Below are 19,799 nucleotides of genomic sequence, written 5' to 3' on the forward strand. Positions count from 1 at the left end.
CCCGGCAGAGCATCTGGTGGATTCGAACTGTGTGCCTCTGGGATTGTAGTTGCAGCTCCTTGCCACTAGGCCACCAGAGCTCCCCTATTTGTTGATTTTTAATATGGTGTACTGTGGAATTGGATTTGACTGGCACAGGAGGAGTGTGCCCCTCCTTCTCCAGTGGAGAATCTAGTGGATTCAAATTGCACACTTTAAGGATTTTAAAAAAATAATTTAAAAAAACTTAAAAAGGACATTGTCGATGTCAGGGAAGAGAAAATGTCATTAGATTTTCCTGACTCCTCAATCACCACTTGTCACACAGCTTTCCTCATTTTCACCACATAAAATACTATCAATTAAACTGAAGAGGAAATAGAAGGCTACCTAACGTACCACCCATGATTCAGTCTCTGAATCCTAAATCTCTCCCTATTTCTTCATCACTGCTGGCTAGTTTGATCATCATAAAGTGGAGAAACAGTGTATTTTCTTTAAAAATGTCTGACTATATTTTTAAGAATGTCTGACTTCTTGTGCTAAGAGTTCTGGGGAGGGGTGTGTTTACGGTCATATGAATTAGAACAGAAGAAAAAGGAGGCAAAGAGATCAAAGTTACCTTGTTGCTGTCCCCCAACAGAGATGAGAGTGTTCATGGGAGGTGAAGGGCATCTCTGAGCCACTGCCCTCCTAGAAAAATAAAAAAAGAGGGTTATCAGCTCCAACTATCAGATAGAAAGAAAAGTATCATCAACATCAGCTCTAGAGATAAAGCCAGTCAATCTTCAGTGGTTCCCCCAAGGCAGAAAACATTATTCAGTATTATCTTCTGATCTGGCCAAACACAAATCTTAAAGTCTTTCAGAGGGAAGAAATGAAACTCCATAAAGGATTTCACATAGACATATTTTTAAATGGTTAGTCTTCCAAGATAAGTAAAGATCTCAATAGAATTAAAGAAGTGGCATGCACAGTTTGAGGGGAGAGCATCTTTGTGTTGTCAAATGGATCCGGTCAATTCTTGCCTTTAGTATTAACTAAGTGCATGGAGACCGCGTCCTTTACAGATTTAATCAGTGTGGAAGAAGAGGAAAGGGGGAAAAAGTGGGGAGAGGAGAAAGGGTTGTGGGAAGAGAGGGCAGCCCAGGCTGTTGAAATTTTAGAAACTGGCAAATAACGTTTTGTGTAAAATCTTTTAAGTTCAAAATGCAGAGGCGGCTCTTTTAACTATGCTTTTCGATTCCACAGCTGCTGCCATTTAAATGCTAATAAAGGATTTCTACAGTAAAAAAAAAAAAAAAAAGAATTAAAGAAGTGAATCTCTGTGCATGAATGTTGTTGCTGAGTTCCATTGAGTCAGACCAACCCATAGCTGATCCTCCAGCATCTCCTCCATAGGAGCTGGTATGGATTTGAACCCAGTGCCTTCAGGATTGCAGCACTGCTTCTTACCACTAGGCTACTACAGCTCTCTCATAAAAGAAAAAGATATCCCTTCTATATATGGTATAAATGCAATAGAAAGGAACTTACAGAAACTGGCCTCCCTGGGAAAATCCCATAGCATTGTAGCCTTGTTGCAACTTGGGATCTTTGGCAAGAGTCTGACACACTGTAGATACTTGAGAATTGACATTCAAGAAGAAGCTGTTCTGCATGTCCTTAAAGAGGGTTACAGAGACATGAAAGGTTAAAGCTGAAAAATCACTAACATCTCTTCTCTAAGAAGCGAAACTTGTTTAGATAGAAATCCTCACACAAGCCACTCAAGAGTAAAGGGATCACTGCTAAGACTGCTGCCAAAAATACAGAGCAAAGCATTTTAATGATATGTTGTATGTAGTTAGCTAGTAAACCTTCAAAGAAACACTGTGAAAGGCCTTACCTCTCTCAGCGTCTTCCCAATCTCCAAAGATAAGACATAAATTCCAGGTATTTTCTCCTCAACCATTTTTTTTATAGCACCCATGCTCATGGGGTTACAACAGCTGTCTCCTAGTGAACAGAAAACGGTTAGAAATCCATGACTCCAAACATTATTTGCATGAAACTAAGCAAAGGCACAGCGACTAAGGTTTCATTAGTGATCACCAGAAGTGGGAGGGAGGAAAGAAAGGAAGAACTGTTGTTTAGATACTAATGAGCTTCTGTGTATGAGGTTGGGAAAAACAATTAGGGGTGATGTTGCACAATACAATTAATTTGCACCCACTGATTAAGGAAGACTAAAGCAGAATCAAAGGAACTCTGGTGGCCTGCTGGTAAAGAGTTGTACTGTCAACCCAAAGGCAAGTATTTTGGATCCACCAGCTGCTCTGCACGAGAAAGATGAGCAATCAATCTCTTCCTGTGCAATTTACTGCCTCTAAAAACCCACTGGAGGATCATCTATGTGTCGGTTCCAAATCGAAGGCACATAATACAAAGTAAAATCAATGACTTTGGATTGTGGAGTTGGCAAAAAATACTGGATACTCCACAGGCTGCAAAAAAAATGACAAACTCTGTCTTGGAGGAAGTGCAACCAGGGAGTTCCTTAGAAGCAAGGATGATGACACTTCCTCTCACATGCTTTGGGCATGTTATCAGGAGGAGCCAGTTCTTGGAAAAAGGCATCATGTACAAAAGTAGAACAGTGGAAGAGAGGAAGGCTCTCCCCAAGATGGACTGAGACAAAGAATACATCAATGGGCCTGAGAATAGCAGAGCTTGTGAGGATGCTACAGGACAGGGCAAGGTTCAGATCTGTTGTTCACAGGGTTGCTGATTCACAGTCAACTCAAGACACCTAACAACCTCATTTATCAAGGTGGTTAGATTCCAAAGACCAGGTCATTATTAGAAATTGGTGTTATGTGAAAATGGAGAATGACTATCTCAAACCACAAAACCACAAAATGATTACCTAAGATGCCCTGGCAGTGTTATGTAACCTATCGGGTAACCAAAAGGTTGGCAGTTCAGTTTCACCAACTACTCTGACAGAAAGGTAGGCCGTCTCTTCCAATTAAGATTTACAGCCTCAGAAACTTAATAAAGGGTCAGTGCGAATCAGAACTGTCTCAATAGCAGTGAGTTATATCATTACACAATTCCAAATCATGGCCCAGCCAAGCAGACACACAACTATTAACATCATAACCGGCCCTTACTACCCTATGCCTTATCATTCCTTACTGCTAGATTAAAGCACAAACCAGTCAGATTGAAGATTGTTAGTTACTATTGTCCTAAGTATAAAATGCTGGGTAACTAGAAAGTCAGTAAGTGTGGAATAGCTGTAATTGCTATCACTAAATCACATATGTGAAAGCTGTTGAATTGGCAAATGGTATTTTATATATATCTTCACAACAGTAAGAAAAAAGCAGAGCACAGATTCAGCAGAAAATGTCAGGTGAAAAGTTTGGTCCCTTTTGTCAGTTCTGTTTTCAAGGTAAGACTTTTTAAAACAAAATACTTCTTTGTCCTCTGTTAAAATCTAGAGAGAACATGGATGTTGATGCCATCTTTCAAAATTAAAAAACAATCTGGAACAAGAGGTACATTATGAGGTGGGTTGGGAGACGGGTGGGGAAGAAAGAAGAAAATGTTCAACAATGAAAAAAATTCTAAAAAATGAAAAAAACAAACCAAAAAAGGTAACAATTTGCTTTTAAAGGACAGGGTTATAAAGCAATAAAAAACTTCAAAGAAGCTCACTAAGCAAATAAGAGTTGAAAACTAAGCACAGTTCACTTATTAAATAGAACACCTGGGGATAAAATTCAAAAGAGCTACCTACGGAACCTGGCTATTCTGCAGGACCCGTGTACAGCAACTGTGGTGACGATGGGACAAAATTTAGGGAAGCACTTACTGTCCGGCTTTTGCAAGTACTGACTTGCACAAATTTACAAGTGAACAGATCCTTAAAGTTTGCACTCTAGCTGCCTCGCTTGCCTCCACCTACTCTTGTTTCTCTTCTCGTATCAAGGAGAACTAAGTTTCAGAATTCGTCTGACTAACCACAGAGGAGAAGCAGAAAATGTCCCATTTTTAACTTAATCATTCCAGTTCTGACCTGAGAGGAAGTGCCAGTTTCCAAAGAAGGAAAAGTTAAGGGCCTCAAATATCCAAAGATCATGGAGATGTCATAGGATTAGGTAACATTTCTTTCTATTGCACATAAGATCATCACATATTAGAGCAACTACCACCATCACCAATACCTCTCTCACCACCGAAGTGCTCTTTACTTCTCTCATAACATTAACCATATTAAATTGTGATTACTGATTGCTTAACTGCCTTCCCCAAGGATTGTGAGCTCTGGGAGACACAGAGCATTTTTATCTTGTATCATCTTATAAACTCCCTGTTAAGATCTGGCACAGAGCTTGAAAGAATTTTCTATAATGCTAACTCACATCCTTTCTGAACATTTTTCTTCTTCTCATTCCATTCAGGTTCTCACTCTCATTACTCTGACAAAACCATTCTTGTCAGAATCATTAATGACTGTCATATTCTAAACCAAACAATCAATTCTCAGCCCTTACCGTACTTGACTTATCTACAAGAATAGATACAGTTGAATTCTCCCTTAATGAAGTATTTTCTTCACTTGGCTTCCAGGGCACTGTTCTGGCTTTCCTCCATATTCACTGTTTCCTTGGTTAGTTCCTTATCTCCTCAACCTCCAAATGCTGGAATTACTCAGGGTTCAGTGCTTAAACTTCTTTTGTGCTCATTCACTCCTTAGGTAATCTCATCCAGTGATTAAACACTATCCATCTCAAAGGTTCTCAGTTAAAATTTCCAAGCTGTAACTCTATTCTAGATGCCATACTCCAGGTCCTTATAAAACATCTTCTGGAGAGCTGATGAAATACTTCAATCTTCTTGTTGTTGTTAAGTACTGCAGAGTCATAGACGACCCACAGTGACCCTATGAATGAAAGTCTTGAACACAAACTTTTCATCTTTTCTCCAAACTCAGAGTTTCTGGAGGCAAGCTTTTTTGGAAGTGGATACCACTCCTGCTTCCCACTTTGTTTTATACAGGAGATCCACAAAAACCAGGCCCAAGACTAGTGGCCAAAAGACTTTTTAAATATGAGGCCAAATCCAATCAGCTCATACCCTAGCAAGAGCAAGCAAGAGCCACATCCCAGTCTCAACCCCAAACCAGAAAACACACCTTCGCAGAATCCAGCCATTCCACACATCTTCCCAGCTTAGAAATAGCCCCAGACTGGTGACCAAAAGCCTTTTAATCGTAGTAAGTCTAAAATAAGACTCTTGATCTTTTTTAATTTCCCAACTTGCTTACCTGAGGCTTCCTCACCTTAGAGAAGGACAATTCTATCCTTCTAGTTTTTCAGGCCAAAACCTACAGAGTCATCTTTGACTTCTTTTTTTCTTTCTCATTTAATCTGTAAGTGAGCTGTAATGGCCTATTGGGAAGGAGACAGATGGTTCAAATCCACCAGCTGCTCTGTGAGAGAAAGATGGACACTGCACCCATGCGATTTACAGCCTCTAAAAACCTACTGGAAGATGAGCTAGGAGACAATTTCACCTTGACTGCAATGCGTTGTTTTGTTGTTACTAACACTTCTGCTGTTAATACACTATTCGAATCTGCTCTGAACCTTCTGTAGATTAGAAAGCTCAAAAGCTTTCTAGTTTGTCATCCTGCAACTGTCCCACTATAATCTATTCTCAACGCAGCAATCCTTTTAAAATATGTCAGATCATACCACTAATCAGCTCAAGATTACCCAATGGCTTCTTAAATAAAAAAAAAAAAAATTTAAAAAAAGATTACCCAATGGCTTCTCATCTCAGCCTAGCCAAAATCCATGTATTAGACTTAGTAGACTCAACAACATCTGATCCCTCCTGCTATCTAGCTACAGGTGTTCTCTTCCTATTCATTCAGTTCTAGCCACACAGAGCTGAATGCTGCTCCTTGAATACAGCACACATACTCCCTCCCCAAGGTCCAGGCATTTGCTATTTGATCTACTACATAGACACAAAACATAGCTCTTACTCACCTGAGGGTTTTGCTCTAATGTCACTTTCTCAAAACCTTTCCTATTGTTGTTATATGCCATGGAGTCGCCTGTGCTCATTGCGACCCTATGCACAACAGCCCTAAGCCCTGCTCCATCCTGTGTCAGTCTTGTTGTCTCTGATATGCCTATCGCCATTACCCCAGTCATTGAATCAACCCACCTCATCGAGGGTCTTCGCTGTCCCTCCACCCTCCCAAGCATGATGTCTCCTCTTCTTTTTTTTTTTTCTATAATTATATTTTATTAATTTTCATAAACATTTACAGAGATTTTGGGCTTCCACTCATTCATTGTTGCACTATTCTCTCTACCCTCCTCCCAGTTTGTTCTTGTCCAAATGCCACAGTGCCTGATGTCTCCTCTTCAAGTACTGCTCTATAAAAATGCAAGCAAGCTCCCACCTCCACATCTATATTCCTCTTTCTACTTTATTTTCCTTCACTCCTCTTACCACTCAAAACTCACTGCAGTGGAGTCGCTCCAACTCATACTGACCCTCCATCAGTTTTTCAAGGCTGTAAATTTTAATAGGAGGAGAATGCCCATCTTTCTCCCTAGAGCAACTGATGTTTTCAAACTACTGAAGACAGAGAGCCCTTTTGGTAAGCAGCACAACATCCTACGGACTATGCCACCAGAGCCCTTTGCATTTATCACACACGTTTCTTATTCACGTGTACACTTATTTAAGTGTGTCTCTGGGAAGTAAAGCACAAGGAATTAAGTCATTAATTTATTGCTGTATCCTCAGCACATAGTAGATAAATGCTCAATAGTTCTACGTTAAGTGAGTGGATGTATTTTTGGTGTCTAACTAAGTCTTGGTTAAATGCATGAAAAAATAAAAGACTGGAAGTGTGGTCCTGGTGTCGGCGCCTAGATTACGTGACCAAGTGCAGGATGCTGCTGAATCCTGCAGCCCAACTTGCGAAGATTCATCTCCGCAGTATGTTAACCTACCAGCATAAATCGCAACGCACTATGAGCCCTCGCCTAAAGAAAGCTCCCGTTTCCTACTACCTTTCCAAGTCCAATCCGAAAACCTTGGGCCAGTCGGGCGCTGCACCAACCCCTGTCCTCACCCTCTCCACCTACATATTACAGACGCGACACCAAGGCTGGAAAAGGGAGACAAAGTCGTAAAACTCTGTTTCTCCTCTCACTTACCCATCCCATGCCAGATCACCAGCGGCAGCGGTGTGGGCGGGCCGAGATGTCCCAGAGCCCAGGCATAGCAGTCTGCGGGGAGGAGAGCCACAGTCAAGAGGATCAGAGAGCCCGGCGTAGCCATGTTGGCTTTGACTTAATCACATGAGTGCTACCGTGGGACGCCGGGGAGCGCGCGCCGCTGAGGCCGGGGCGGGGGCGGGGACGAGCCGTGGGCTCCCTCGGTCTCTGCGCGCAGCCGGGCGGGGGCGCGGGGGCGCGCGGGCTCCAGCTCGCTCGGGGTGGCCACGCCCCCGCCCGCCATGCTCTCGTCTGGGGATTCTGCGCTCTGCCAGCCCACGGCTGTCGCGGTGACCTAATTGCAGAAACAGGAATGCTTAATCGAGACAAACGCTGACATTTGTTCAGCATTTGTTGCGTAGCAGGCATCACTGTATTTTTTTTTAATTGATTTGTTGTTGTACATTTCTTCCCTATGCATCCCTTCCCTGTGTCCCAGTTCATTTTGCAATGCACCTCTTCTCTCAGGTTGTTGCCATACCTGTAATACCTAATCATATATTCCTTTCAGACAGTTCTTCCCCTAATCTGTTCCAATGTAATCATCGTTTTAATAGGTTACCAATTCAATCTTCATAACAACGCACAACTCCCCGTTTTAAAGGTAATAACATTGAGCTACTGAGACTTTAGACGAGGTGTCCAAGGTCACAGAACTGGCGGTTGAGCTGGGTTTATAGTTATTGTTTTTTATCACTGCACTGTCTTGCCTTGGGAAGAAAAAATATGGAAAAAAGAAAGGCAGGAAGGACTAAATTATCTACTAGTAATGGAAGAGGAAGGATAATAGCTGGGTGTGGTATTTGTTATGAAACTTAAACTGGTAGTGATGAAAGAGATAGAGATAAAAGGACTAGCACCAGCTAAGGTACTAAAATCCCAACCTAACCCACTACAATTCCATAGAATCCAAATAATAGTGACACCTTAAGACAGAGTAGTCTTGTCTCCCACAACTTCCAAGGCTGTTGGAAAACCTTCAATGAGATGGATGGACACAATGACTCAAGTCATTGTTGCCACTGGGCAACAATGGAATCAAGTATATTAAAAGGAGGAATGTGGTATCAGAATTGGAGGAAGACTCATGAACAACCTGAATTATGCAGATGACACAACCTTGCTAGCTGAAACTTAGGGCCCTAAGCATTTGCTGCAGAGGGTCAAGGACTGTAGTTTGCAATATGAATTGAAGCTCAACATCAATAAAATAAAGATTCTCACTACTGGGCCAATTGGCAGCATTATGATAGATGGAGAAGGGATTGAGATTGTTAACAATTTTTGTTTGCTTGGTTCCACTATCAACACTCTTGGCATCAGTGGTTAGGAAATGAAAAGGTGAATTGCATTAGGAAAATCTGCTGTCAGGGATCTCTCCTGAGTGCTAAAAAGCAAGGATGTAGGTGTACCTTCTCTAGGTTATGATCTTCACAATTATTTGCTATGCATCAGAGAACTGGACAATGACCAAGGATGACAGAAGAAGAATTGATGCTTTTGACTTGTGGTGCTGGAGGAGAACATTGAGCATGACATAGACTTCAAAGAAAACTAACAAATCTGTCCTGAGGTGGTGAAACCAAGATGCTCCTCGGAGGCAAGAATTTTGAGATTCTATTTCACATACTTTGGACATGTGCCCAGGAGGGAACAGTCTTGGAGACAGATATCAAATTTCAACGGTTTAGGGACAGCCCAGAAGAGGAAGACCCTGGATGAGATGGATTGACACAATAACTGGGATAATAAGAGTAGGTGTGCCAAAGACCGTTAGATAGGGCAGGGTTCAGAGCTATTGTGGATAGGGTCACTATGAGTTGTAGTTGACTCGATGGCACATAACAACAACATATTAGAGAGGAGGATGGCACTAAACAGGGCAGGTACAGTTTATAGGGTCACTAGGAACCATAATCAACTCAACAGCACCTAACAACAACTATCTTTACAGACTCTCACCACCACATCTTTTTCCCAATAACCTGACCTTTTGAAGAACAGCCCAGCACTTAACGTGCTACTAAGGCACTCCTATGGAAATTATCAAACAATATCACTAATATCACACACTAGCAAAATCCCGCTGAAGATTATCCAGAAAAGACTTGAACAGTACATTGACAGAGAACTGCCAGAAGAAATACAGGCTGGGTTTAGAAGAGGTCATGGCACTATAAAAACAGTAACATACTATGATAGGTTTGGAAGTAGGAGTGGCATCCACTTCCTAAATAACATTCCTCCAGAAACCCTATGAACCTTGATAAATGTCAATAGTTGTAGAGGGGCTCCAAGCCTTTTGTTCATAAGGTCACTATGAGTTGTGCTCCACTCGAAGACAATCAACAACAAGAAGACACTCCTTTGTTAAGCTAAAATAGAGAGGAGAAAAAAAAAATCTATGTGGTTTGTTTTCTAGTAATGGTAGAGTTTCCAGACAGACTCTAGATGCATTTGTTGGATGTAGTTTTCAGAAAGTTCCCTGTGACTTTCTAGTCTAATCTAAGAGCTGAATTTTCACTGAACTAATTATTCAATTTTTTTTCCCCAAAAAGTGCTTAATGCAAAGGCAAAAAACCCAAAAAGAAAACCTATTTGATCTGTATACTCTCACCCAAAACACAATAAAAAGAAACTCAGAGCTAGTTTATTGCGGAAACCTCTAATCAATCATTTCTCTCATTTCCATCTTCCTCTTTTCAATCTATTTAATGTTCTATTGCCAGATTCAGTCTTAATCCACTTTCATCATTTCAGGTCTCTGCTCAAAATTTTGTATAATACTTAGAATTTATTTATTTCTGAATCGTTTTGCAAAAAGAAATCCTCCAAAAATAGATTTCTTTTATAGGAAAAGAGCCACATTTTAATACAAAATCACCACATATGAAAATGTACAAAGATGTACAACAAACTCACTCCAACAGCATGAGAGCTTTCCTCCATCTCTCCTCTCAGGGAGGGAGGTCCACCCCTTTGGGGATGTAACTTTCTAATAAATCTGTTATAGCTATTTACCTCCAAGAGAAAAGATGTACAATTAAGTATTCTAAAATAAATCAACACAACAGGACAACTCTGCTCAAAAATTTTCCAGACTATTTTAAAATAGTTAATGTCATGAGCCTTAAGCCTTAATTAATTACTTGTAGACATATTACAAAAGCCAACTACAATTTTTTTTTCTTCATTAATTAATTCATAATAATAATCAATTGCAATTCATCTATATTGTAATTTATATATTCATCACAACATATTGATTCATTAATTTATAGCAAACATTAAACAGTTAATTTATAATTTATCTACATAACAATTTATAAACTCATCACAACATATTGATTAGTGGGGAACATTCACTCACCCCTGGGATCCCAACTAGTCTCCTACTTTTGCCTCTCATGGCCATTGGTGTAGTCGGGTTCCTCTGCTGTCTCAGCAGCTCATGTACATTGGTGTGGCTAGAGTTCTTAACTCTGAAAAAAGCCTTTGGGTCTTTGGTTCTGAAAAGAGCCTTTGGGTCTTCAATGTTCAGTCTTTGGCTGAAATGCAGTTTTAGTTAGGGACCCACAGTTTATATACTTTTGGGGGTATTACATTGTAATTCAACCAATAATATTCTAATTTTCAGCTTCATTATATTAAACAATAATATTAAGAATAACAACATTCAAACTTTGGGTTTTACCAACCCTAACAGTTTCAAAACAAGTTGTATAACCAATCACATTTGTTTTAAAACAACATTGGTTTGACCAGTAATGTTCTATACCAGCCGTATTCCTTTGGTAACATGGGCAGTAACAAGTCACAATTCCTTATCAGGGGTCTACACAAGTTGTGGCCAATGGGGCCTCATAGCTACTAAGGGCATGTTTGGGCATGTTAAACTGTTTAGTATATTTTTTTCACAAATATTCTTAACATATTTTCTAATATATAACATAGCAAATTCCTACACATTTCTTATTCTTATTTCTAACATATAAAATAGCATATTTATTATATTTTCTTACACTTGAACTGCTCATAACAAGTTAAATAGGTACTATGTTAAATAGATGGGAGATCTGGTAGCCTGTTGCTGTTGTTAGGTGCCATCGAGCTGGATACAACTTATAGCGACCCTATGAACAACATATGTGAACACTGTCCTATTCTGTGCCATCCTCACAATTTCTGACATGCTCAAACTCATTGCTGCAGTCTCTGGGACCATCCATCTGGTTGAGGGTCTTCCTCTCTTTCATAATCCTTCCACCTTTCCAAATATGATGCCCTTCTCCAAGAAAAACCTCTCCTTGCAACATGTTCAAAATATGTTAGATGAAGCTTCTTCATCTTTACCTCCAAAGAGCACTCTGGCTGCACATTCTCCAAACATATCTGTTTGTTCTTTTGGCAGTCTGTGTTCTGTCTATTTGGAAGTTCTTCTTCTGTTATCGTTATTCATTATCCACGTCTCAGAGGCATAACAAGTGACTGAAAAGACCATGATCTGAATCAAGCACACCTTAGTCCTCAAATGGATATCTTTGCTCCTCAACAATGTGGAAATTCTCAAACAATATTATTGATATCACATGCTAGCAAAATACTGCTAAGATCATTTAAAAACAGCTGGAACAGTACATAGATAGGGAATTAACAGAAGTTCAAGTGGGATTTAGAAGAGGCTGTGGCACCAGGGACATCATTGCTAATATCAGATGAATCAGATGGAGGGAGGAAGCTTTAGCATAGATCTAACAACTTTGTGCCATCTGATCACCAGGACCCTGGCGATAGGCCTGTTCCTTCTCCATATGTGAATCTCCATGATTTCTTCTAATGTGGGGTCCTCTGCTTCACCTTCACATATGGGATGTTACATTCCTTCTCTATGTGGGTCCTTTCTTTTGTTTTTCACATGCGAGACTCATTGTCTTTCAGTAGGGGGATGCTGCATTCCTTTTATAATTTGGTTATTTTGTTCAATTTTGTAAAATGGCTCACTGACATTCACATCGTATGTACCATAAAGTCTATACACTTGTCTTGCTGTTTTCTAATTTATAATTTCTTTAAATACATGTTTCTGTATTGTTCAAAAGCTAGCTTTTTCTCTCCTTGAGCTTTATTTATTATTCTGTGCAGAAAGCTAAATCAGTGACTTATGATATTTGAGACTCGTATATTTGCCTTCAGGGCTATAGCTTCTGAAGCCATAAACAGAACCACCGCCAAAATCAGGAACCACAGAAGGAGTTTCATGGTGCGACAAAAGAGTGCGCTGGATCAGAGGGCTGCATTATGCAAAGGTATCGGACTGTGTGGATCATAACAAATTATGGCTAACATTGAGAAGAATAGGAATCCCAGAACACTTAACTGTGCTCATGGGAAACCTATACCTAAACCAAGAAGTTACTGTGCAAACATAGCAAGGAAACACTATATGGTTTATAATTAGGAAAGGTTGTATCATTTAATATCTATTTAATCTGTACGCTGAGCAAATTATTTGAGAAGCTAGACACTTTATGAGAAGAAGAATGTGGCATTAGGATTGGAGGAAGGCTCATCAATAAACCTCGTTATATGAAAGGCACATTCTTGCTTGGGCTGGTGTCTTAATGGTATGGAATTATGCTACCAACCCAAAAGTTTGAACCTGCCAACTGCTCCATGGAAGAAAGATGGACAATCTCTTCCACTGCTATTTATTTTATCTGAAAACCCACTGGAGGGTCAGTTATGAATTGCTTCCAACTAAATGGTATTCAACGCTATGCTAAATAGATTAGGATGTTGTTCTTGGTCATCAACTGAAAATCGACTCACAGCTGACTCTCCTGTGAGTATCCAGAGGTTGTAAATCAATTGCACAGGAGGAGATTGTCAATCCATTTCCCACTGAGCAGCTGGTGGATTAGAACTTTAGGACTGCAGAGCAGCTTCTTACCATTAGGGAGCCAGAGTTCATATTAGGGTGTTTTTGTTATGTGCTGTGTAGTCGCCTGTGACTCACAGCGACCATATGTACAATAGCTCTGAATTCTGCTCTACCCTAAGCCAGTCTCATTGTTTCTGATACTATAAAATCAGATACATCACCAGAACCATTACACTAACTAAAAATAAAACTACATTTTGCTCATTAAAAAAAAATTCAGATACATTGTTGTTGTGGTGGTGGTTATTATTAGGTGCTATCTAGTTGGCCCCAACTAATAGCAACACTATGTACAAAAGAACAAAACGTGCTCAGTCCTGTACTATCGTCATAATCATTGCTGGGCATCTCATTGGGTCTTCCTCCTTTTTTTTAGCCAACCATCTGCTTTATAACACAGTATCCTCTCCAAGAATTGATCTCTCCTGATAACACATCCAAAACACATGAGATAAGCATTCTGGCTACACTTCTACCAAGATAGATTTGTTTGCTCCTCTAGAAGGCCTCAATTTGAGCTTGCAGATGAGTAATTGACGGTCTGACCCATAGTTCACCCCTGGCCTAATTTTGACTGCTGATATTGAGCTTCTCCAATAATTTCTTCCACAGATGTAGTCAGTTTGATTCCTATGAAGCCCATCAGGTGAGATAAATGTATAAAGTCATCACTTGTGTCTTTTTAAAAAATTATTTGCAATGAATAAATCATTGAAAATACAAAATTTGATCATTCTATTTCCAGCCTCATTTCTATCACCATGCCCATATTTTCCAACTACTATTCTTTCTTCACTGTTTCGAACTTTATTAAAATAAGCCCACAAGAAACAAAATATGATCTTGAATCAATTCCATCTGAATTTTAAGATCATCTTAAGAATAGGTTTGAAGCATTGAACATCAATGATCAAAGACCAAAAGAGGTATGGGATGATATAAAGGATATCATCCATGAAGAAAGCAAAAGGGAAATACAAAGACAGAGGAGAAGGTAAAAACAGAAATGGATGTCAAAAGAGACTCTAAAATTTGCACTAGAGCATCAAGAAGCCAAAACAAAGGGGGAGGGAAAATGCTGAAATAAAAGAACTGAATAGAAGATTTCAAAGGACAGCTCAAGAAGATAAAGCAAAGTATTATATAATAGAATATTCAGAGAATTGGAATTGTAGTATAGAAAGGGAAGAACTTACTCTGCATTTCTCAAGCTAAGAGAACTGAAAAACAAATTTAAGCTTCCAGTCATAATTTTGAAAGATGCTAGGCAATATACTGAATGACCCAGAAAGCATAAAAAAAAGAAAAAGATGAAGGTGATACACAGAATCACTGTCAAAAAGAACTGACTGACACCGAAAAATTTCAAGAAGTATTATATGAGTAATGATATCATATGCTAGCAAAATATTGCTGAAGATAATTCAAAACCATCTGAAACAGTACAAAGATAGGGAATTGCCAGGCATTAAAGCAAGATTTAGAAGAGATTATGGTACCAGGGATATCATTACTGATGTCAGATGGATACTGGCTGAAAATAAGGAATACCAGAAGAATGTCTATTTGTGCTTTATTGACTATGCAAAGACATTTGACTATGAATCATGACAAGTTGTGGCTGACACCGAGAAGAATGGGAATCCCAGAGCACTTGATTATGTTAATGAGAAACCTATACCTCGAGCAAGAGGCTGTTGTGCAAATGGAGCAGAGGAGCACTGCAGGGTTTGGAATTGAGAAGAGAGTGTGTCAGGGATGAATTCTATGTCCATACCTGTTCAATCTATGTGATGAGCAAATTATCCTAGAAGCTGGACTCTATGAAGAGGAATGTGGCATCAGGATTGGAGGGAGATTCATCAACAACTTGCAATATACAGATGACACAACTTTACTTGCTGAAAGTGAGGAGGATTTGAAGTACTTGTTGCAGAAGATCAGAGAATACAGCCTTAAGTAAAGATTGTGTCTCATTATCAAGAAAACAAAGATTTTTTACCACTGTACCAAAAGCATTGTCATGATGGATGGAGAGGAGATTGGAACTAACAACAGCTTCATCTTGCTTGAATCCCCAATTAACACCCTTGGTACAAGCAGTCAGGAAATAAGGAGATGCATTGCAATGGGAAAATCTGCAGTTAGGAACCTTTCCAAATTATTGAGGACTAAGATGCATTTGATTCAGGCCATGGTCTTTCTGATGACTAGCTATGCTTTTGAGACCTGCACAATGAGTAAGGATGACAGAAAAATAATTGATGCCTTTGAGCTGTAGTGTTGGAGAAGAGCCCTTAAAATCCCATAAATAGCCAAGAAAATTAATAGATATGTCTTGGAGAGGGTGCAACTGGAGTGCTCTTTGGAGGCAAGAATGATGGGGCCTTGCCTCACATACTTTGGACATATTATTAGAAGGTGCTATTCCTTGGAGAGGGACATTATGTTATGAAGAGTGGAAGGTCGGAGAAAAGGAGAGGAAGACCCTCAACCAGATGGATTGACACAGTGACTGCTGCAGTGTGCTTTCGTGTGTCAGGAAGTGTGAGGATGGTGCAGGACAAGACTAGGTTCAGATCTTTTGTTCATAGGGTCTCTATGAGTTGTACTTGATTCGATGACATAACAATAACAACAACAAACATATGAGCAGGAGCCAATAGTAATGAAAGAGGAAGCGGAAGCTGCAATGAAGGCACTGGCAAAAAATAAGGCTCTGGAAATGGATGGGTTATCAATGGACTTGTTTCAATTAGCAGATGCAGCCCTAGATGTGCTCACCCGTCCTATGCCAGGAAATTTGGAGGACAGTTGCCCGGCCCACTTGATTGGAAAAGGTCTATATTTGTTCCCATTCTCAAGAAAGGTAATCCAGCTGAATGTGGAAACTATTAAACAATATCATTACTATCACATGCAAGCAAAATACTGCTGAAGATCATTTTTAAAATTACTAGAACAGTACCCAGATAGAGAACTGCTAGAAGTCCAAGCAGTACTTAGAAGAGACCATGATACCAGCGATATCACTGGTGATATCAGATGGATCCTGATTGAAAGCAGAGAATACCAGGAGAATTTCTATTTATGCTTCATTGACTATGCAAAGGCATTTGATTGTGTGGATCATAACAAGTTATGGCTGACATTGAGTGTTACTGTTTACCAGCAGGACCTGAAGACACAGCACTACTGAGGAAAAAAACAGATAAACAAAGAGAAAAAGTGAGGCAAAGGGGACCGAGGCAAAAACCAAGGCCTTGAGCTTCCCCCCCCCCCCCCGCCCAGCATATATAGAGAATACAAGCATTCCATTACTACCAGAATAACCAGACTTCTTGCTACACAACCAACAATTATCTCAAAGACCCTAAAGTAATATATCTAGCAATTATCTCTGGAGCTAGAAAGGAATGTGTCCTTGGATATCCAAGAACTAGAGCTTTTAATGGTTTACTCAGAAAATCCTAACAAGCATACAAAAAGCTTATCTCTATTTTCTGCAAACTCTCAAGGACAGTAGCTTCTCGCTAACCTGTATTTTCCACAGGCTCTTAAATACTCTAATTTCTCATTAATTAAGTTTCACAACTGCTCTTCTGGATCTTATGAGGTCTCATGAATACATACTGTTTTCTCAGGATATATATGCCTGCTTATCCAGGAAGCTGTTTTCAGCTAACTTTCCACTAAGTGTTCTCAAAGCAGTACTCTAGACTTCCATCTGACAGTCAACTTAGGCATAGTGGCTTCATAAACTTTCACAATTGAGAATTGTGGGAATCCAAGAGCACTTGATTGTGTTCATGCGAAACCTAGACCTAGACCTAGAGGCTGATGTGCAAATGCAGCAAGGGAAGACTATATGGCTTAAAATTAGGAAGGGAGTGTGGCAGGGTTGTATTCTTTCTCATTCTTCACCATCTGTATACTGAGCAAATTGTTTGAGAAGCTGGACTCTATGAGGAGGAATGTGACATCAGGATCAGAGGGAGACTCATCAATAACCTGTGTTATGCAGATGATACAATCTTGTTTGCTGAAAGTAAGGAAGAGTTGCAGCATTTGTTGCAGAGGATCGAATAATACAGTCTACGTATGGATTGCACCTCAGTTTCAAGAAGACAAAGATCCTTACCGACAGGCAACATCACGATAGATGAAGAAAAGATTGACACTGTTAAAAACTTCATCTTACTTGGATCCACAATTAACATCCTTAGTACCAGCAGTCAGGAAATAAGGAGACTTATTGCACTGAGAGAGTCTGAAGTTAAGGACCTCTTCTCTCCAAATTACTGAGGAGTTAATAATGTCAGTTGGAGAACTAAAGTGTGCCTGATTCAAGCCATGGTCTTTCCAATTACTTGCTATGCAACTGAGAGTTGGACAATGACTAAGGATGACAGAAGAAGAATTGATGCCTTTGAGCTATGGTGTTAAACACTGTCAAACAAACAAACAAACAAACAAATATATCTTGCAAGGGGTGCGACCACAGTGCTTTTTGGAGGCAAAAATGATGAAGCTTCACCTCACATACTTTGGACATGTTATTAGGAGGGACTATTCCTTGAAGAGGGACATAAAGCTTCGAAACGTGAGAGTGAGCAAAGGAGAGGAAGACTTTAACCAGGTGAATTTACACAGTGACTGTTGCAATGGGCTGTAGTGTGTCAGGTTGTTTGAGATGGTACAGGATAGAACTGTTGTTAATAGGGCAGCTATGGGTTGTACTTGACTCAACGACACCTAACAACAACTGAAAGCTTATGTCATATTCACTATTTTTTGCCAACTCCATAATCTAAAAGAATGTGGTTGCTTCTAAAAGAATATTGTTGTTGTTGTTGTTACATGTCATTGAGACCCATGGCGACATTCTCTCCATCTTTGACATGATTGAGCCCATGTTACAGTTATTGTGTTAATTTATCTCATTGAGGATCTCCCTCTGTTGCTCTGATCTTCTACCTTTCCAAGCTTGTTGTTCTTCTCCAAAGAGTAGTCCCTCCTAACAACAAGCCCAAAATATGTGAGTTGAAGCCTCTCTATCTTAGCTTCCAAAGAGAACTCTGGTTTCACTTTCTCCAACATAGACTTATTTGCTCTTTTGGCAGTACATGGGATGTTGCATACTTTTCTTCATCACCACAACTGTGAAATGTTTCAATTTTTCTTATGTCATCCTTAAGCATTGTACAACTTTCAGATGCATAGTAAGTAATCGAGAAGATTATGGCTTGGATGGAGCTCTGGTGGCCTAGTGGTAGGAAGCTGTGCCGCAATCCTGAAGGCTCATGGTTTGAAGTCACCAGCTGTTCTAGAGGAGAAGAATGGGCAATCTCCTCCAGCGTAATTAAACTGCCTCTGAAAACCTGCCAGATGGTCAGCTATGGGTTGATTCCAATTCGACAGTACACAACAACAACAATGACGTGGCTTGGATCAGGTTCACCTTAGTTTTTCAACTGACATCATTGCTCTTTAGCCCTTTGGAGAGGTCCCTGACAGCAGCAGATTTTCCTGATGCTACATGTCTTTTGATTTACTAATGACTGTAATCATGACTATTGATTGTGTATCCAAGTAAGAAGTAATAGTTGACAATTTCAATCTTTTCTCCATCTATTATGATGTTGCCTATTCATCTGATGGTGAAGATTTTTGTTTTCTTGATGTTAAGATGTCGTTTACTTTGAAGGCTGTAGTCTTTGATTTTCTGTGGTAAGTATTTCAAGTTCTTGCCACTTTAGCAAGCAAGGTTATATGCCATCAACACAGGTTGTTGATAAATCTTCCTCCAAACCTGATAGCACATTCCTCTTTATATAGTCCAACTTTCATCTCTCACTAAAAGGTTCCTTTTAACATCAAACCTAAGGAAGTAGAAGAAAGAACTTTGTTGGTACTTAAGGTAAACTGTGATTCAAAAAAGACTTGTCGGCAATGAGGTTTTTTGGCTTTTGTTTTTGTTTTGAAGCTTATTAGTAGAGTAAAACAAAGTGAGAACTTGGAAAACCCGAACTTCAAAGTAACTTCAAAGTACTGAAAGTTGTTAAGAGGCGGGTCAGTTTCCATAAGTGACTATAATTCAAAGAATAATTACACCAAAAAGAGAAAAGTGTCTGAATGCCCAGAAGTTTTTATTTTCTTTCTGCATACAAGAAATTAGAAAGCTTTTTCAAAACAACTATGAGATACCATCTCACACCAGTCAGAACTGCAAAATTTAACAGAACAGCAAGCAACAAATGCTGGCGAGGTTGTGGAGAGACTGGAACTCACTGTTGGTGGGAGTGTAAAATGGTGCAACCACTGTGGAAAGCGATATGGCCCTTTCTCAAAAAGTTGCAAATAGAGATACCCTTTGACCCAGCAATTCCACTACTGGGAATATACCCCAAAGAGACCATAACTGACATCCAAGCACACCCATGTTTAACGTGGCTTTGTTCACAATAGCAAGGAGTTGGAAACAGCCCAGGTGTCCATCAACAAACGAATGGATAGAGAAGCTGTGGTATATTCACACAATGGAATACTATGCTGCATTGAAAAACAAGGAACTCATGCAATAT

At 39.7% G+C, this 19,799-nt stretch overlaps 1 protein-coding gene across 1 annotated transcript in view; it reads right to left on the reverse strand.

Annotated features, from left to right (window-relative positions):
• The window catches only part of PPT1 (palmitoyl-protein thioesterase 1), a 34,615-nt gene extending 27,277 nt beyond the window's left edge, over positions 1 to 7,338 (reverse strand). The window contains exons 1-4 of the mRNA XM_006886502.1: positions 7,215 to 7,338; positions 1,868 to 1,977; positions 1,516 to 1,643; positions 602 to 672 (exon numbers count right to left, since the gene is read on the reverse strand). Of these exons, the coding sequence (XP_006886564.1) occupies positions 602 to 672; positions 1,516 to 1,643; positions 1,868 to 1,977; positions 7,215 to 7,338 (433 nt within the window). The remainder of the gene's footprint in view (positions 1 to 601; positions 673 to 1,515; positions 1,644 to 1,867; positions 1,978 to 7,214) is intronic.
• Between the last annotated feature and the right edge of the window lie 12,461 nt (positions 7,339 to 19,799).

This window comes from Elephantulus edwardii, unplaced genomic scaffold (genome assembly GCF_000299155.1).
Source record: "Elephantulus edwardii isolate Elephantulus edwardi_28Jun2011 unplaced genomic scaffold, EleEdw1.0 scaffold00049, whole genome shotgun sequence".
NCBI classification, from domain to species: Eukaryota; Metazoa; Chordata; class Mammalia; order Macroscelidea; family Macroscelididae; genus Elephantulus; species Elephantulus edwardii.